General features: G+C 46.0%; 1 protein-coding gene across 6 annotated transcripts in view; it reads left to right on the forward strand.

Moving 5' to 3' along the window:
- The window catches only part of MAB21L3 (mab-21 like 3), a 54866-nt gene that overhangs the window by 21263 nt on the left and 15280 nt on the right, over window positions 1–18323 (forward strand). For 3 of the 6 annotated variants that reach the window (XM_062192034.1, XM_062192040.1, XM_062192038.1), the window contains exon 2: window positions 14646–14856. In XM_062192034.1, coding sequence (XP_062048018.1) covers window positions 14809–14856 — 48 coding nt within the window. In that variant the 5' untranslated portion in view covers window positions 14646–14808. Of the gene's footprint in view, window positions 1–13296; window positions 13401–13668; window positions 13748–13833; window positions 14083–14645; window positions 14857–18323 lie in introns of those variants that run through there. The other 3 variants (XM_062192036.1, XM_062192039.1, XM_062192035.1) reach the window with 3 other exon arrangements.

Below are 18323 nucleotides of genomic sequence, written 5' to 3' on the forward strand. Positions count from 1 at the left end.
TAGCTGCTCCACTTCCAATCCAGCTCACTGCTAATGCTTCTGGGAAAGCAGGAGAGGATGGCCGAAGTCCCTGGGCCCCTGCACTCACACATGGGAGACCTGGAAGAAACTTTTAATTTGCATTTCCATACAAAGGAAAATGAGATAAGAGAGAGAGAGAGAAAGAGATCTTTCATCTATGTCTTCTGGAACATTTATCTTTTTTTTTTTTTAATTTTTGACAGGCAGAGTGGATAGTGAGAGAGAGAGAGAGACAGAGAGAAAGGTCTTCCTTTGCCGTTGGTTCACCCTCCAATGGCCGCCACACCGCGCTGATCCGAAGGCAGGAGCCAGGTGCTTCTCCTGGTCTCCCATGGGGTGCAGGACTCAAGCACTTGGGCCATCCTCCACTGCACTCCCTGGCCACAGCAGAGAGCTGGCCTGGAAGAGGGGAAACTGGGACAGAATCTGGTGCCCCGACCAGGACTAGAACCCGGTGTGCCGGCACCGCTAGGTGGAGGATTAGCCTGTTGAGCCACGGCGCCGGCCCCATTTATCTTTTTTTAAAAAAAAAGAATATTTATTTATGTATTTGAATGGCAGAGTGATGGGAGAGTGGGGAGGGAAGGAGAGAGGGAAAAGAGAGAGAGAGAGATCTTTCTTCTGATAGTCAACTCCACAAATGGCTACAACAGTCAGGGCTGGGCCAGGACAAAGCCAGGAGCCAGCAACTCCATCTGGGTCTCCCATCCGGGTCTCCCATCCGGGTCTCCCACATAGATGGCTGAGACCCAAGCACTTGGGCCATCTTCCTATGCTTTCCCAAGCACATTAGCAGGAAGCTGGATCAGAAATGGCAGCCAGGACTCCAACCAGCCCTCTGATAAGGGATGCTGGCATTCCAAGTGAAGGCTTAATCAGCTGAGTAACTGTGCTTGCCACACATCTTTTTCTCCCAGTAAGAGTTTGTTGACACATATAGTGACCTTTTTCTTTATTTACCTTGTAAATATTTTATGCCAAACTATTATTTACCTTTTTGTGGTATCTTTTGCCATACAACCAGTTTACATGTTTATATAATTACCCAACATATCATCTTTCCTTGTATAGGTAGCGCCTTGATTTCTTGACTAGAACCTTCTCCTTGATTCTTAGATTATACATATATTCTCTTACAATTTATTTCAAGATTTAAAAATTCTAAATGTGTTCTACACTAGAAATATGGTGTGAGGTAGGGATTTAACCTAAGCTTTCTTCAAGATGGAGAGGCAGTTTTTATAATACCCTTTACTTAAATAAGCTCTTCTTTCTAACTTGGTGCTTTCAGAGGAATGAAGAATGGCATTGGGGTAAGACTTTAGAGATGGAGGAGAGAGATAGTAGTCAGAGCTGACAGTTGAAAAGCAGGCAAGCATCCATCATATAGGATCATGGAGGCATAAAGAAGGACTTTGGAACTTTTTTTTTTTAAGATTTATTTATTTGAAAGGCAGAGTTACAGAGAGGCAGATGCAGAGAGAGTGAGCGAGAGAGGTCTTTCATCTGCTGGTTCACTCCCCAGATGGGCCGCAACGGCTGATCTGAGGCCAGGAGCCAGGAGCTTCTTCCAGGTCTCCCACATGGTTGCAGGGGCCCAAGGACCTGGGCCATCTTCCACTGCTTTCCCAGGCCACAGCAGAGAGCTGGATTGGAAGCGGAGCAGCCGGGACTTGAACTGGCGCCCATATTGGATTCCGGCACTGCAGGTGGTGGCTTTACCCGCTACACCACAGCGTCAGCCCCAGAACTTAGCAGTGCAACCTGTTTATGGGGGTTTTAGCAAGAAAGAGACATGATCTAATAGAAAGTTTAAGATTGCTCTGGTTCCAGTGTGGAAATGGCACAGTGACAGGCAAGTAGGGAAGTGGAGAGAGGCAGAAGTTAAAAGACATTGCCATATTTCAGTAAAGATAGGATAAAGATTAAGAGAAGCAATGGCAGTGATGTTCAAGAGAGATGGATAGATAGACTTAAGAGCTATTTAAGAGGCAAACAGGATTGAATGGAAGATTAATTGTGGAAAGTAAGGGATAAAGATGACTTCAAGTTGGGGATCATGATGTTTCTTTTTTTTGTTTTTCATAAAACTGGAGATCTGGGGAAAGGAGCAAGAGTTTTGTATAAAAGATATCAAAAGAATCATAAAGGAACATTGTGTAAAAATCTATGATAATAAATTTGAAAATTTGGAGGAAATGGATGATTTTTGAGTCAGTTGCCAACACTGATTCTAGAAGAGGTAGACGACTTAAACACAGCAATGGCCTTGGAAATGCTAACAAATAGATTTGTTAGTTTTGGGGGCTGGTTTGTGGCACTGCAGTACAAATCGCTGCTCGGGACACCGCATCCCACGTGGAAGTGCTTGGAATTGAGTGGCATCTCCACCTCGGCTCCAGCTCCAGCTTCCTGCTAATGTATCTGGGAGGCAGCAGAGGACGGCTCAAGTGCTTGGGTCTCTGCCACCCACTTGGGAGACCCAGGAGGAATTCCTGTTTCCCGGCATTTGGGGAGTGAACCACAGCATGGAAGACCTCTCTCACTCTGCTTTTCAAATAATGATTAACAAACACTTTAAAAATAGATCTTATACTTTTAAAAGCAGCGGGACAAAGTGCTTTAACAGCTGATTTGTATCTAAAGAAAAGACAACTCTTATTTAAGCCATTTTAGTTTACTGAAAAGTATAGATGAATGGCAGAATTGTTTGTTTCCAGGCAGAAACCTCAAAACAAAGAGTGTGCCGCTCAGAACTAAATTGTGGCACAACCACACAATAGACTATTAAGTAGCTATTTGAGGAATGAATTTTGTCTAGAGCAGTAAATGTGACAGGGGTGGGATGGGAAATTTCATATTATGTTTTTTAGAATAAAGTCAGAGAAAGTATACACAATATTATCCTATTTTTTGTTGGGGAAAAAACAATAAAGCAAAACCTAAATGTTATGTGATGATATTAGTTTTTTTTTTTTCTGTTGTTGTTTTGTTGCTTTTTAAGATTTATTTATTTGAAAGAGAGAGAGCAATCTTCCATCTTCTGGAACCAGGAACCCCATCGAGGTCTCCCACATGGGTGGCAGGGGCCCAAGTACTTGGGCCATCATCGGCTGTTTTCCCAGGCACATTAGCAGAGAGTTGAATCAGAAGCAGAGCAGCTGGGACTCAAACCGGAGCTCTGCCAATGTGGGATGCAGATGTCCCAAGGGGAAGGTTAACCGTGGCACCACGATGCCTGCCTAGTGTGATTTTTAACTTTTCTTTTTGTATCTTTGAGTGGTTTCACTTGTTATTTTGAGAATATGTTACTTTACTGATAAAACTGAAAACTAATCAGATAGATTTCAGTGTGTAGATTCTGAGAAATCTTCAAAGTCCCTACATGGAGATGCCAAGACACTGCGAGGTCCAATTGGAAGAGAGGTGCGGGCCGAAGTTATGGGGGGTGTACTGCTGGATAGGGTGTGTAAGGTGCAGAGAAGTAAAATGTAGAACCAAGCCAGGAGGAACTCCAGTGAAGTATCCAGTGGTGGAAAAAGAGCCACCGAGAGAGAGAGAGCTGGAGCAAGTTGAAGTGCCACAGTGTCCTAGGGTGGTAGACCTGCAGTAAGCTGCCCGTGAGATGAACTTGGCTTTGGTCCAAGAGGTCTTCGAGGGTATCTCAGGAGCTGGCAAGAGAAGTGAGTCTCTCTCCACCACAAAAGACAATTATTGCCAACCAATTATTGTTTCACAGAATTTTCCACAGCACCTTTCGCAGTTTCTTTCTTAGCGTGAGAACACACCCTTACAGGTGTGGCCCTCGAGATTAAACACCATCAACCGAGAGTGGAGGAAGAGGGGGACAGTCCCAGAGAGAAGCCGATGCCTGGAGACGAGACACTGAGAACACAGTTTTCCGGCTGAGGCATCACTGAAACCCTGGGCAGCGCAGGTTTGTTTGGGAGGCCTGCGCTCGTGCCCACACCATCCAGGACCTCTTGGAGCAGTGCAGGAGAATGGTAGAGGCTCTTAGACCGCTCCTCTCCCTTCCAGTCCCGCTGTCCTATCCTATTCAGTGCGTGATCTGATCACCTCTGAGCACGCCCCTTACCTGTGGTCCCTAAGGGCCTCCACTTAACATCCCATGGGGCACCTGGGTGAGGCTCCAGTTGGGCTGAAACCCAGGTCGCTGTACTCCCTCGGGTGGGCTGCTTCTTCCTGGAAGAGCTTTCCTCCCCAGCTAAGCATCGGCTCTCTAGGGACAGGATCCCTCAGAGGAGCTGCCTTTTTCTGTTTGCACGGTGATATGGAAGTGACCAGTAGCAGCCCTGAGTCCCATGACAGCAGTGAACCAGACACAGTCTCTGCCCTCAGGGTCAGCCGGCTAGTAGGGATGGAAAATTCCACAGACAGCCAGCTGCAAAGTAAGCACTTTTAAAGCACAACTACTCTCAGTCTGTCTGTTGTTCAAAGTCTTTTAAAGGCTCTCTATTGCCAACTTTGGCCTTGAGTTCAGAACGTTGTGTCGTCTTTCCAAGGTTACCTGGCACCCTCCACGTGGACTGCTCTGGCCATTGTCCCTGAGCACTCAACTCTGCCTGTACTTAGGTCTGGCTGAGGATACCCAGCGCCACCTGCTCGGCTTGGCCCTTTCCTCATCCGTGTGCAGTCAGCCTTTTTTTTTTTTTTTTTTTAATATTTACTTATTTATTTGAAAGTCAGAGTTACACAGAGAGAGGAGAGAGAGAGAGGCAGAGAGAGAGAGAGAGAGAGAGAGAGAGAGAGAGAGAGAGAGGTCTTCCATCTGCTGGTTCACTCCCCGATTGGCCACGACGGCTGGAGCAGCAGGGATCCAAAGCCAGGAGCCAGGAGCTTCTTTCAGGTCTCCCACGTGGGTGCAGGGCCCAAGGACTTGGGCCATCTTCCACTGCTTTCCCAGGCCACAGCAGAGAGCTGGATCAGAAGCGGAGCAGCTGGGTCATAAACCAGCATCCATATGGGATGCTGGCACTTCAGGCCAGGGCATTAACCCACAGTTCTCCTTTGGGCAGAATCACTGTCTGGGCCAGCTGGGACTTGACCCATCAATGCACGACCGGGGACACCCATTCCTATGCCTTGGCCTTGACTCTCCAGTTCCCTTTCAGGGAGGAACCTAGGGAATAAAAAGTGGCTGCTTATCTGGTACCTAGTGCCAGATTTGCACCAGGCAGGAGTGCAGTGAGTTCAGTTGTATATCCTGAGGCTTCTTTTAAGATTTTCCAATGTACTTTCAAATATTTCTGTGAAATGCCCTTGAAATTGTGTCGCTACCTTGAAAATATAGATGTACCACCAAATGATTTATGAGTGTTCTAGTACTGCCTCTGACCTACATATATTTTTGATTCTTTTTTATTTATATCCTTCCTCCCTCAGCATGATACATCTTAATAAAGAAAGCCAACACATGCATTGCAATCATTCTAATGTTTTCCTACTTTCAAACATTTATGTATTGAGATTGGATCTGTTTTCCAATTATGCAAATGAATATTGGCAAAACTGGAGAACAAATAAAATAGACATTTCAAGAAATAAGTTCACCTTATTTTATTTAAATAGCATTTGCAGCACTTGCACCTTTTTCTGATTGTATCTAGCATATGCTTATTGTAGAGAATCAGATAAAAACAAATTTACTAAAAGTAAAAAAGCCCAATTATTCCACAACCCCAAAATAACAACTCTTGAATTATTTGTGCTCTCTCTCATTCTCATTCCTCCTTTTTCCTACATACTCTTAACGCTTTCCAGAATACCTGTTTATTGAAATATATCATTCACAGATGATGCTGTCCAAGGTTTACATAGAATATTGACATAGCCAGCATGCCCTCCTGATGTCTCACTCATCATGTTATATCTGATGAGTCTGCCTGGTTACCTGCCTGCTTTTAAAGTTTAAAAATCACCATTAGCAGCTTAATAATTAGCAATATTTGAGATCTAACAATGAGAGTTCAAAACAGACACAATTTGAGTACTTCTCTGTATTTCTCAACAAGATAATACAGAAAATATAATCTACAAGGAAACTGGTAACTTCATTATATTTACATGGTATCAATATCCTTGAGTATCTTAGCTTAAAAATTATAAATCTCATTTTTTGAATTCTAGTGCAAGGTTCTGTGCATTTCAACACATGTGTAGATTCAGGAAAACCCCACCAACATCAGGATACAGACAAACTCCACCATCCTCCAAACTTCCCTGTCCCTTTGCAGTCACTGCCACTCCACGTTTACCCGGCAGCCCCTGAGCTGTTCTCTGTCACCACAGCTCAGTGGTTTTGAGAATGCCAAATAGTATGTACACCTAGTATGTCACCTTTTGAACTGGGTGCTCTCTCTCAACAGAACGTCTTTAAGATTCATCCAAGCTGTGTGCATCAATATTTGTTCCCTTTGGTTGCTGCATAGGAGTCTATGGTCTAGGTGTGTGTTACAGTTTGTTTTTCCCTCTGCCTTTGGAGGGACATCAGTGTGCTGTCCAGCTTATGACTGGCTTATGACTGTCCAGCTTATGACAGATGAAACTGTGACAAACTACTCGTGTACATGTTTCTATGTAAACCAAGCTTTCATTTCCTTAGAGTATAGGAGGGCACTTTTAAAAGCTCATGGAAAAGTGGAATTAGAAGATTAATTTATTTTGGTACAAAAACTGTTGAGATCCATGCATAGTTTTTTCATAATATGCACTTTCCGTGAACATCTTGAAGACCAGTTAAATGCATGGATTTCAACATTTTTGCACAAAAGTAAATATATTTGAGTCCCACTTTTCCATGAGCTTTTTGAAGTACCCTTGTATAGGAGTACATTGCTGAGGGTCATATGGTAAGGACGTATTTAATTTTTTAAGAAATTACCAAGCCATTTCCCAAGGTGGCTATACCCTTCTGCATTTTTGCAGAAATGTGTGAGTACTCCGGTTATTTTGTACACTTGTCAACACTTGATATTGTCAGGTTTTTCTTTATTCTAGCCATTCAGGTAAGTACCTGATGGTATCATGTTTCTAATTTGCGTTTTCACAATGGTTAATGATGTTGCCCATCTCTTTATTTGCTTACTTGTCACCTTTCCATCCTCTTTGATAAAGTGTCTACCCAAGCCTTTACCCATATTAAAGTTATAGTATTTGTTTCCTTATTTTGAGTTTGAGACTTTTTAAATAGTCCAGATACACACTCTTTGTTAAATACATAGTTTTTAGATATATTCTCATAGTCTCTATTTTGTTTCTTTACTTTCACTATAGTATCTTTGGAAGAACAAAATTTTTGAAAATCTGCTTTTATTTTTAACGGACACATTGGTAATTGTACTTATTTATGAGGTACAATGTGGCATTCAGTGGATAATGACAGATCAGGTATACATATCTATCGCTTCAGACATCCATCGTGTCTTTGTGTTGGGAATGCTCATGATCTTCTCTACTTATTCTGAAATATCCAATTCACTGTTATCAACCACAGCCATCCTACTGTGCCATAAAACATTAGGAGTTATTCCTCACATCCAACTGCACCCTGCAACCATTAATCATCCTCTCTCCACGGCTGCTTCTCACCCACACTCCCCAGGTTCCGGTAATCACTATTCCATTCTCTGCTTCTTTAAGACCAAGTTATTAGCTTCTGCATATAAGTGAGAACATGCTTGACTTACTTTACTTAACATAATGCTCTACAATTTCATCCATGCTGTTGCAAAGACAGAATTTCATTTCTTGCAAACGGCTGAATATTCCATTGTGTGTCTATAGTCACAACTTTCTTTATCCATTCGTCCATCAGTGAACACTAGAGTGATTCCATATCTTGGATATTGTGAATAGTGCTTTGATCAATGGGAAGTGCAGATGTCCCTTTGACATGCTGATTGCAATTACCTAGGATCTATAATCAGTAGTGGATGCTGGATCATATGGCAGTTCTATTTCTGTTTTTTGGAGGAACCTCCACCCATACTGTTTTCCAGAAAGACTGCTAATTTACACTGCTACCCACAGTGTATGAGAAGTTCCCTTTCTCTGTACCCTCACCAGGATTTGTGTTTTTTTTTTTTTTTTTTTTTTTGTCTTTTTGACCATAGTCGTTCTAACTGGGGTCAGATGATATCTCCTTGTGGTTTTGATTTGCATTTCCCTGATGACTAGTGATGGTGAGTGTTTTTCACATAAATGATGTTGGTAAGTGTATATCCTCTTTTGAGAAATGTCCGTCTGATCATTTGCCCATTTTTAAATCAGATTATTTGTGGGTTTCTTTTTTCTTTTTTTGCTGTTGTTTGACTTCCTTGTATCGCCTGAAAATTAATCCTTTGCTGTATGAATACTTGGTAAATATTTTCTTCCATTCTGCAGCTTGTCTCTTCATTTTGTTGAGTTTTCCTCTGCTGTGCATTTGTGAACTTTTGCTTGTGAAGTCGTTTCCAAGAAACCTTTGCATTTCCTCTATGCTTTCTTCAAGTAGTTTCATAGGTAGTGTTTTACATTTAAGTCTTTGAAGCATTTTGAGTTAATTTTTGTGTATGATGAGAGATAGAGGTCTAGTGTATGAGTATCCAGGGTTTTTCAGGTACCCTTTATTGAAGAAACTTTCCTTTCTCAAGTGTATGTTCTTGTTGCCCTTGTTGAAAAATCAGTTGGCTTTAAATAAGTGGATTTAATTCTGGAATCTCTATTCTTTTCCATTGTGCTATATATCTGGGTTTGTGCCGGAACCATGCTGTTTTGGTTACTGTAGCTTTGGAATGTGTTTTGAAGTCATATGTAGCCATGCTCCAGATTAAGAGCACACATTTTTTTTTTTTTGGATGAAGTCTTATTTAACAACTTTTTTTCTTTTTTAGATCATCTGTTTGATGTCATTTCTCAGTATCCCCAGTCATAAGGATTTACCCTGTATTTTTCTCTATGTCCATTATAATTTTATGTGTTTCCTTTATACCTACACACCATTTTGAGTTCATCTTTATGTAAGGTGTGAGCTTATATCAAAGGTTGCATCTTTCCCTGTGCATGGTGATAGATGGCCAATTGTTCCACCAGCATCCGTTGAAAAGAGTAGCTTCACTGAGTTGTGTTTATACTCTGGCAAAGACCAAATGTGTATATCTGTGTGAGTCTGTTACTGGGCCTTCTATTTCGTTCCACGGGCCTCTGTGTCTCTGTCTTCAGTCTGGGTCTCCTTTAGCTAAAACACAGGCAGATTTTGCCCTGTGCCCTCAGCAGTAGATGGCAGGGAGGGAAAGCAGTTCCTGTGTTGCCCAAGAATTGGCAACAAGCAATTCCTGTCCCCTCCTCTCGAACACCTCAGGAACCAAGGTAAGCAGCTCGGTAAACTTACTGGGTGGCTTCAGGTCATAAGAAATAATGAAGCCAAGAGCCTGCTTCCTTGAATGCCCCTGTCACTCTCGGCTTTGTTCTGGTGGTGCCAGCTTTAGAAAGTGCCAGCCTCAAGTGGCTCAGGGCACAGTGAGGGAGCTGGCCCGGACTGAAGGAGAGGTTTCAGATGGAAATACAACCTTTTGTTTTTAACCAGGAATGAAGAGTTGAAGATGGAAGCACCTTTCACTATTGGATTTGAAAGTGACGTGGCATCCAAGTCATAGCAGGGGTTTTATTACATTGACACTCAAGTTCTGGGTCACCTTCCAGCGAGAGCATGGGGAGGAGCCAGAATAGCTTCGTAGTGTGCAGAATAATGGACGAATGGACACATGACAGATGGACGCAGGGGCAGACAGTCTGTCCTGCCCCAGCCCACACTGCTCGTTTATACCCATCTGTCATCAAAACAGGTCATCTTCACTGCACGGAAGCTGGGGCTGACAGAACAAGTTGTTTCTCATTCTTTTTCGTTGATCTCAGGCCATACAAGTGGCAGAACCATTGGTGTTAAGTTTTGTTTTCTTTCTTCAGACTAATGTTAGCAGACTACCCCCTCTTTGTGGCTATATTGAGATAATAAATGTGGCTAAGAAATGGTGTAGTTTTTATGGATCAGCTGGAAGCAGGACTTTTACAAAGAGAGATGGGTCCTTGGCCCTCAAGCTCCACATGACATGTTTTGATCACTGGGCGGATTTTCCGCATTCCTGGCAGTTTTGGCTGCAAATAGTGCAAAGCTATCTTATCCTGTTGTTGCTTTGGTCTTTCTGAGTTGAAATCTGCTTCTCCAAGGGACATTTCTCTATTCCCTGTCTACTTTTGTGAATTGTGTACACATTTACTTTTCTCACTTTATCTTATGCCTGTAGATAGTCTGGGATTCAGTTGTGGAATGAGAAAAGGGCTGCTATGGTTTGAATATGATTTGTTCCCCACATGTGTGCAGGAATTTATACCCCAGAGTCATAGGTTAATAGCATTAATCCTGTGGAAACTTAATCCCATTATGGTGTTGGGAGGTGGAGCCTGTTGGTGTCCCTACGTCATTAGGAGTATGCCTTCAGAAGGTAATTCCTGTGAGAAGCTTGTTGCAAAAGCCTGGGTTTGGTACACTCTCTCTGTGCTTCCTGGTTTGCCAGATGATTCTTTCTCCACACGTGCTCTGCTGTTGCTATCTGATCCCCCCACTTGACGCCACATCAATGGGACTGCCTGACCTTGGCCTTGAACCTGCAACACTGTGAGCCAAATAAACCTTTTCTCTTTATAAATCTGGTTTTGTCTTGGGCATGGCCTGTGGTACAGTGAAGCCACCACCACCTGAGACACTAGCATCAGAGCTCCAGTTTGAATCATGGCTGCTCCAGTTCCAATCTAGCTCCCTGCTCATGCACCTGGGAAAGCAGTGAGAGTGATCCAAGTGCTTAGGCCCTTGGTGGGAGACCCAGATGAAGTCCCAGGATGCCTGGCCCAGGATGTTGTGGCCATTTGGGGAGTGAACCAGAGGATGGAAGATATCTGTCTCTTCTTCTCTCTCTGCTGTTCTGCCTTTCATTTGAAGTAAATATTTAAAAAAAAATTGTTGTCTCAGGTATTTTGTTGTAGTCACAAAAAGTTGACTTGGGGCCAGTGCCGTGGTGCACTAGGTTAATCCCCCGCCTGCAGCACTGGCATCCCATATGGGCACTGGTTCTAGTCCCGGTTGCTCCTCTCCAGTCCAGCTCTCTGCTGTGGCCTGGGAAAGCAGTAGAAGCCAGGAGCCAGGCGCTTTCTCCCGGTCTCCCATGTGGGTGCAGGGGCCCAAGAACTTGGGCTATCTTCCACTGCTTTCCCAGGTGCATTAACTGGGAGCCAGGACTCAAACTGGCACCCATATGAGCTGCTCTCACTGTAGACAGCAGCTTAACCCACTACACCACAGCACTGGCCCAAAGACAAATGTCCATAAAGGTCCTTCCATGTGCCAAGGACTATGCTAATTCTTTTATAAAAGGCTTTTATATAAATGAAGTAGCCACAGGTGTATTATTTAAATTTATAAAGTGATTTTATGCATCTTAAAATGTTTCATTAGAATGACAGTTTCATGTTTAATGCAATGCAATGAACATCCAATTTTTTTTTTTTTTTTAAGATTTTATCCAGGCCGGCGCCGTGGCTTAACAGGCTAATCCTCCGCCTTGCGGCACCGGCACACCGGGTTCTAGTCCCAGTTGGGGCGCCGGATTCTATCCCGGTTGCCCCTCTTCCAGGCCAGCTCTCTGCTATGGCCCGGGAAGGCAGTGGAGGATGGCCCAAGTGCTTGGGCCCTGCACCTGCATGGAGACCAGGAGAAGCACCTGGCTCTTGGCTTCGGATCAGCGAGATGCGCCAGCCACAGCGGCCATTGGAGGGTGAACCAACGGCAAAAAGGAAGACCTTTCTCTCTCTCTCTCTCTCTCACTAGCCACTCTGTCAAAAAAAAAAATATATTTTATCCATTTATTTGAGAGACAGGGTAAGAGACAGAGAGAGAGGGCCCCCATCTGCTTGTTCATGCCCCAAATGGCCTCAGCAGCTGAAGCTGGGCCGATCCCGAAGCCAGGAGCCAGGAGCTTCTTCCAGTTCTCCCATGCTGGTGCAGGGGCCCAAACACTTGGGCCATCTTCCACTGCTTTCCCAGGCAGTAAGCAGAGAGCTGGATCAGAAGAGGCGTAGCTGGGACTCAAACATGCACCCATGTGGGCTGCCGGCGCCACAGGAGAAGGCTTAGCCTATTGACCCTCCAATATTTCTTGAGGGTCGGTTACATGCTAGGCCCTGAGGCTTCCCTAACAGGGTCCCTCCTCTGATGGGTCAGCGCTGTGGGTGTCACCTGAAGATTATCTCAGTCAGGGCTTTGAGGCATCAGCTTTGGGTCAGCCCAGGATTACAGGCAGTCTGTGAAAGAGTAAGCTGGAGTTTCACCCTGGCAGACTCCAAGACATCCGCACGTTGAGACGTTTGGGTCCCTTGAAGTTCTCCATCATGGTGAAAATCCGTGGCAGACACTTCTGTGGAGCGAGGACATTCCGATCGTCCCAGGACTTCTCATGTTGACAGCTTTAGGGTTGTGAACAGCTTGTTGAGACCTTTAAAAAATATGTTCTGGGTCTCCACAGCAGAAATACAGCCCAAACTGGTCCGCACTGTCTTACTTGCATTTGATGTGCATCATGCGACATGAGGGAGTTTATCGCCTGAGGAAGAGGCGGAATCTGGGCCAGCTTTGAACCTCTAGTGTTCTGGCATACTGCCCTGGACATGCTATGGCCTGAACTCCTGCTAATCCACTGTTGGCCAGAGAGCTCTTATCTGCTAGGAAATCGGTCTCCCCCAGTCTGTCCGAGGGCCTGTATTTGCAGGACCGCCCTGTAGTTTGGAAGCTTTGCCCATAAGGCACTCTACCTTGGGGTGCGGAGGTAAGCTGTGTCATACAATACCCCCGCTACCTGGAGCTGGCATCCCGGGGCGATCAGGCTGAAGCTAGCCGCCCAGAGCACCTGCTGCCCCTTTCGTCTCCCAGGCTCCTCAGGTGGCTCTGTTTGTTTTTCCTGCTAAGGTGGGGCAGCTGTCTCTGGGTCTTAGGGCAACAGGAGATTCCAGTTGTGACATGCTGAGCAGTCGCAGTCCTGGAGCAAGCGGAGATACGAAGCTGCCAAAATGACGAAAGTTTGCACCTCTGATGGCGGGGGTCTAGGGTAACCTTGGAGCATTAGGAAAGCTCCGCCCCAGGAAAGGGACTCCCAGGTTAATGATTACAGTGAAAGCAGACGTGAGGATAAAAACAAAAGCACAGGGGAAAAAAACCGGGGGCTTCAGTGCTGTGAATTCCAAGTTCAGAAGGTTAGGCTCTTGTTTCATCCGTGAAAACCTGAGGCTCTTGTTTCATCCGTGAAAACCTGATAGTGTGGCACGGTTGTCCAATGGTAAGAGACTCTAAAAGGGAATAAGATGCTGGACTATGTGGGGGCATTTGTTATAAACAGGAGATTATGGTTACATAATGGAAAGTCGTGGCACTTTTAAGGGAGACCATTAGAGGGCCATGGGGAATGGTTTATAATATTCACTCCAGACCACAGATTTCTGGAAGGTCTCTGCAGAAGCTGACTGAAAGCTGGAGCTAATGAGGTGGGTGGGGCACGAGCAGCTGGGAGCCCCGAGGTGACTCTAACCTGGGAAGATATGCAAATGCTGAGGCAGCGAGAAGTGGAGTGGAGCAGGCCCCCAGGCGCCCGACAGGTCGCTGAGTCACTGGAGGCGGCACTCAGAGGTGGGTTTGGAAAGCCTCTTGCCTTGGGAAACTTGGCTCACGAGGGAGCCGGGCGTGCAGAGGCGCTGAGATATTCCCTTAGCTCAGCTGCGAGCAGGCTCTGGGATGTTTACCAGCTTCGGGGAGATCAGGCCATTGTGATTTTTTTTTTTCTGTAGTACAACTAGCCCCAGCCAGCCAGACCGGGAATTTACTGCCTGAACTGTTTTCCAACATGAATTTTACCGGCAAAACATGAGTGGCTCCTCGACTCTCAAGGGGTCTGTTTACACTGACTTTATTTTTAATGGCAGCTTTCAAGTAGGAAGAGGGGAATTACATTTAAGGCTCGGCAGGTGAGCAAAAGGAGCCCTGCCTTACTGTTGCTCGTGTGTGTGTGTGCGCGCGTGCGTGTGCGTCTGTGCGTACGTTCTCTGCGTGTGTGTGTGTGCACGTGCTCATGTGCCTGTGTGTGTATGTTTTTCAAAGGCTGACTGTTTTGCCCTAATCTGCTTGACAAGACCTGATCACTTGTTTGTAGGCATAATGGGGGTGCCAGGCCAGCTGTTTGGCAGATCCCTATTTGTGTACAGTACAGAAGGTAAATCAATCTGTGGGATTTTGTGGATTGGAGGGCAAGGGATATTTACTGTCAACAGGATACAGACACTGAGGTATAAGCTCCAGGGTGCAACTAGTGTCAGGACAAGAGCATGTAACCGAAGGGAGAAGCCAACCACAGGGCTTTTCTGTCTTCAGTGAAACCTTTGAACTTGGGGTGGGAAATACAACTTGGAAAATTGCCCTCTGGGCCAAGTATCAGGCTATAGAACTACCCAGGATAAAATTAGACTGGACTCAAATTCATCAGCTCTCTCTTTTACATTCTTTTTTCTTTTCTTTTTTTCTTTCCCAAAAGAGGATAGCTGGAAATTAGAACTTGAGTGGAGAGTTGAGAGGACCAGTCTCTAGTCTGTGTACACAAAGAAATTTAGCACTGGGAAAGCTGCCCACAGGTGTTGCCATCCACTGAGGAAAAAACCCAAGAAGTTGCCGCCCTACTCCAGATTCACCAGGAAGCCATGAAATCGCTGCCCATGGGAAACTTAGAAGACGGCCTGCTCAGTAAGGTAAGGACGGACGTGGGCTCCCCTCACCCTCCGCGCTACACGCCGTCTAACCTAGATCAGAGGGATCTGGGGCAGCTTCCAGACGGACCTAAGACACCCCTCAGAAATGGAAGCCCTCCCCCTGGGACAGCCTGGAGGGACTTGACCTGTGCCTGTCTTTGAGTTCTGGGGTCAGAGGTGTGCTGGGTCTGCCACCTGGGCTGGGGCTCCAGCTCTGCCAGTGGCCCTCGTGTGACCGTGACCAGCCACGCAGCCCGCCTGAGTCTCAGCTTTCCTTCTCATCACATGGGAATGACCACCGGGTTTCAGTGGGGTCCCCGAGGATGAGCAAGTGAAATTAACACGCGACGGTGACGAAACCGCTCGGTGTTCAGAAGATCTCAGGACATTTTTTAGTATGTGTCAGTTAAGAGCTAGCTTAATTCTTCCATACAGAGTCAGGGGCTGCTAGGATGTCAGAGCTGAAAGGGACATTCAGTACTATCTAATTTAAGACTTAGAGTTGAAGCCAACCACAGTGATAAGTAAAGCATACCCGCCGTCTCTTAGGCAAAACTATTGACAGAGAGAACGAAGGGAAGTCTGTTACGGTGACAGTCGCAGCACACAGAGTGGTTTCCGCGATTCCTCCTTTTGGGTGGGGGTATCGGGATGGAAAGGGTGTTGGCTGGCATCCTTTCATGGGTCCTGTATTTTCTGTATGAAAAAATCCAAATATTTCAGCCTGGTGTGCAAGTAACGTCCACGGCTCTATCCTGCCCTCTGCTTCCACAGCATTTCCAATAGCAGAAATCCTAAATAGTGCTCCTCAGATTGAGTTCAATCTGTGCACGTGGTTTTGTTTTTGTTTTGTTTAGGATGTATTTATTTACTTGAAAGAGAGAGAGAGATCTTCCATCTGCTGGTTCACTCCCCTGGTGGCCACAATGGACAGAGCTAGGCCAAGCCAAAGCCAGGATGAGGTCTCCCACATGGATGCAGGGACCCAACCACTTGGGCCATCCTCTGCTGCTTTCCCAGGCCATTAGTAGGGAGCTGGATGGGAAATGGAGCAGCCAGGTCTCAAACTGGTGCCCATATAGGATGCTGGTGTTGCAGGCAGCAGCTTTACCTGCTATGCCACAAAGCTGGCCCCACAGAATATATTTTAAAGTTTTCAAATTTTTTGACAAACTTTTAGAATATGGGATTTTGCATAGAAATCCAGATTTCATCCTTGCTGTTAAAAAAACAAAATCAGGACATCTGGTAACTGTAGGCCCGGGGGCCCCAGGCTGGAACTGAGCGACTAAGTGAGCTGCCAGGCCCCAGGAGGCTCCCACTCCTGGCCTGACTCCTACTCCTCAGCCCCTCCCAGACCCCATCCCACCCTGCTTGTGTCCCCTGTTCCTCCCCATAGAAACTGTGTGCTGAGTAGTTCCTAGGTCTCAGTTCCTCCTCTCCACTTTTTTTGGGCTCAATATTCACCCTACAAATTCAGCTTAGAATCCAGTTACTCACAAAAGATTCTCCCAGGGGTTGTCCCTATGGTGTAGCGGGTACCACCTGCAGTGCCGGCATCCCATATGGGCACCGGTTCGAGTTCTGGCTGCTCCACTTCCGTTCCAGCATTCTGCTAATGTACCTAGGAGAAGCAGCAAAGATGGCCCAAGTACTTGGGCCCCTGCCACCCATGTAAGAGACCTGGAAGAAGCTCCTGGCTTTAGCCTGGCCCTGCACCGGTCATTGTGGCCATTTGGGGAATGAACCAGCAGGCAGAAGAGCTCTCTCTCACTCTCCCTTACTTTCTATAACTCTGCCCTTCAAATAAATAAATAAACCTTTAAAAAAAAAAAAAAAAAAAAGAACGATTTCCCCCAACAGTGGCACAAAATTTTTGTCCTCCAATGAAACGCCCATATCATTAGCACAGATGCTGCTTATTTGGCAATTAATTAGATATTGACCTGTGATACCTTTCCCAGAATTACCTTAGTTGGCGACCTAAACATGACTTTATTTCCAAGTATCTGTCGAGGCTGTCTTTCCTTTGACATCCCCAGGGTGTCTCACACACATGGTCAGAAGTATCTCCAGGGTTCACTGATGATAAGGCAAGAGTAGTGTAGAAGATGCTGACTGATTGCAGCACATATAGTTCTCATTTAATCCAACCAATCACCAGCTCGTGGAGTTTGCATTACTGGTCCAAAGTCGCACAGGTGGTTGGTGAAGGTGCTGAGGGTTCCACCTGCTCTCCTTTTACTACAGAGGCTACGATTCCTCTCCCAAGCCTTTGGTACCTCTGCAGCCACGCACTGAGCACCTGCTTTGGGCAAGGCCCTGTGCTATGGCATGAGGGTAGGCCAAGGCCGGAGACACACAGCCTGCTAAATCATAGAACCTCAGCTTGTCTCAAAGACCTGTATCCTACCTGCAGATTCCGCACATCCCTCCAGACGGAGAAGGAGGAAACTCTGTGTGCAGACAGCGCGGACAGCAGCAGGGCTGTCGGAGCAGTGCAGGAAGAGCAGTGGGGGCAAAGCGTGGGTGGATGTAAAGGGTTTATCAAGTGCAGAAGCAAGGAAAGATGTGGGTGAAGGGAACCCCGTTCCAGCCTTTGAGGTGGGTGTCATTCTCAAGCACCTTTTTTTCTTTTTGTTGGGGGGAGGCAGAATAGTGCAGTGGTTATGAATTGGGCTTTGGAATCCACTGCCTGGGTATGGAGCCCTGTTCTATGACGTACTAACTCTGGGACCCTGGACAAATTACCCACACTTCCACAGGCTGAGTTTCTCCATCTCTTACCTGGGGATAATCAAGACAGCCACCGCAGAGGATTAGTGGGAGACTCCAATAAGCTTTCCCTTACAAAGTGGCCCGCACACAGGAAGGACTCAGCACCCTTGGCTCCGCTGTGAGACTGCAGCTGTGACACTGGGTGGCCCAAGCATTTGGCTCATAGAAGACTTAGTGTGGAAAGGTAGGGACATGATGGTGGAAGACTCACCGTCTTCTCCATAAGTAGTCCTGAATTTAAATCTCCATTCCTGTAAGTTGTCAGCCCCCGGTAGACAGAAATGATGGCTTTTCCCCCTACAACCAGTTAGTGGATTTAAGGCAGTTAAAGGGCTGACCGCCTGTTTCTGGAAGGCAGCTCTCAGCCTTGTTTCCCCGAGTACTCACCATGGAGGAGTTCTCACAGAGCACCTGCCTGTGGGTGGGACTGGCCCCTGTGTGGCATTCCCGACGTGCTACTGTGCACTACCTGCCCAGCTCTTTCAAGGAAGCGTGCGTAAAGTCAGTGAGTCAGAGGGATGTTATTATAGGAAACAACCTTGAATTCCCATTTATATTTGTTAATGATTTGTTGATTTATGTATTTGAGAGGTAGAGTTACAGACAGAGAGAGGGAGAGACAAAGGTCTTTCATCTGCTGGTTCACTCCCTAAATGGCCACAGCAGCCCGGGCTGGGCCAATCTGAAGC

The sequence above is a fragment of the Lepus europaeus genome, chromosome 5, assembly GCF_033115175.1.
Source record: "Lepus europaeus isolate LE1 chromosome 5, mLepTim1.pri, whole genome shotgun sequence".
Lineage (NCBI taxonomy): Eukaryota > Metazoa > Chordata > Mammalia > Lagomorpha > Leporidae > Lepus > Lepus europaeus.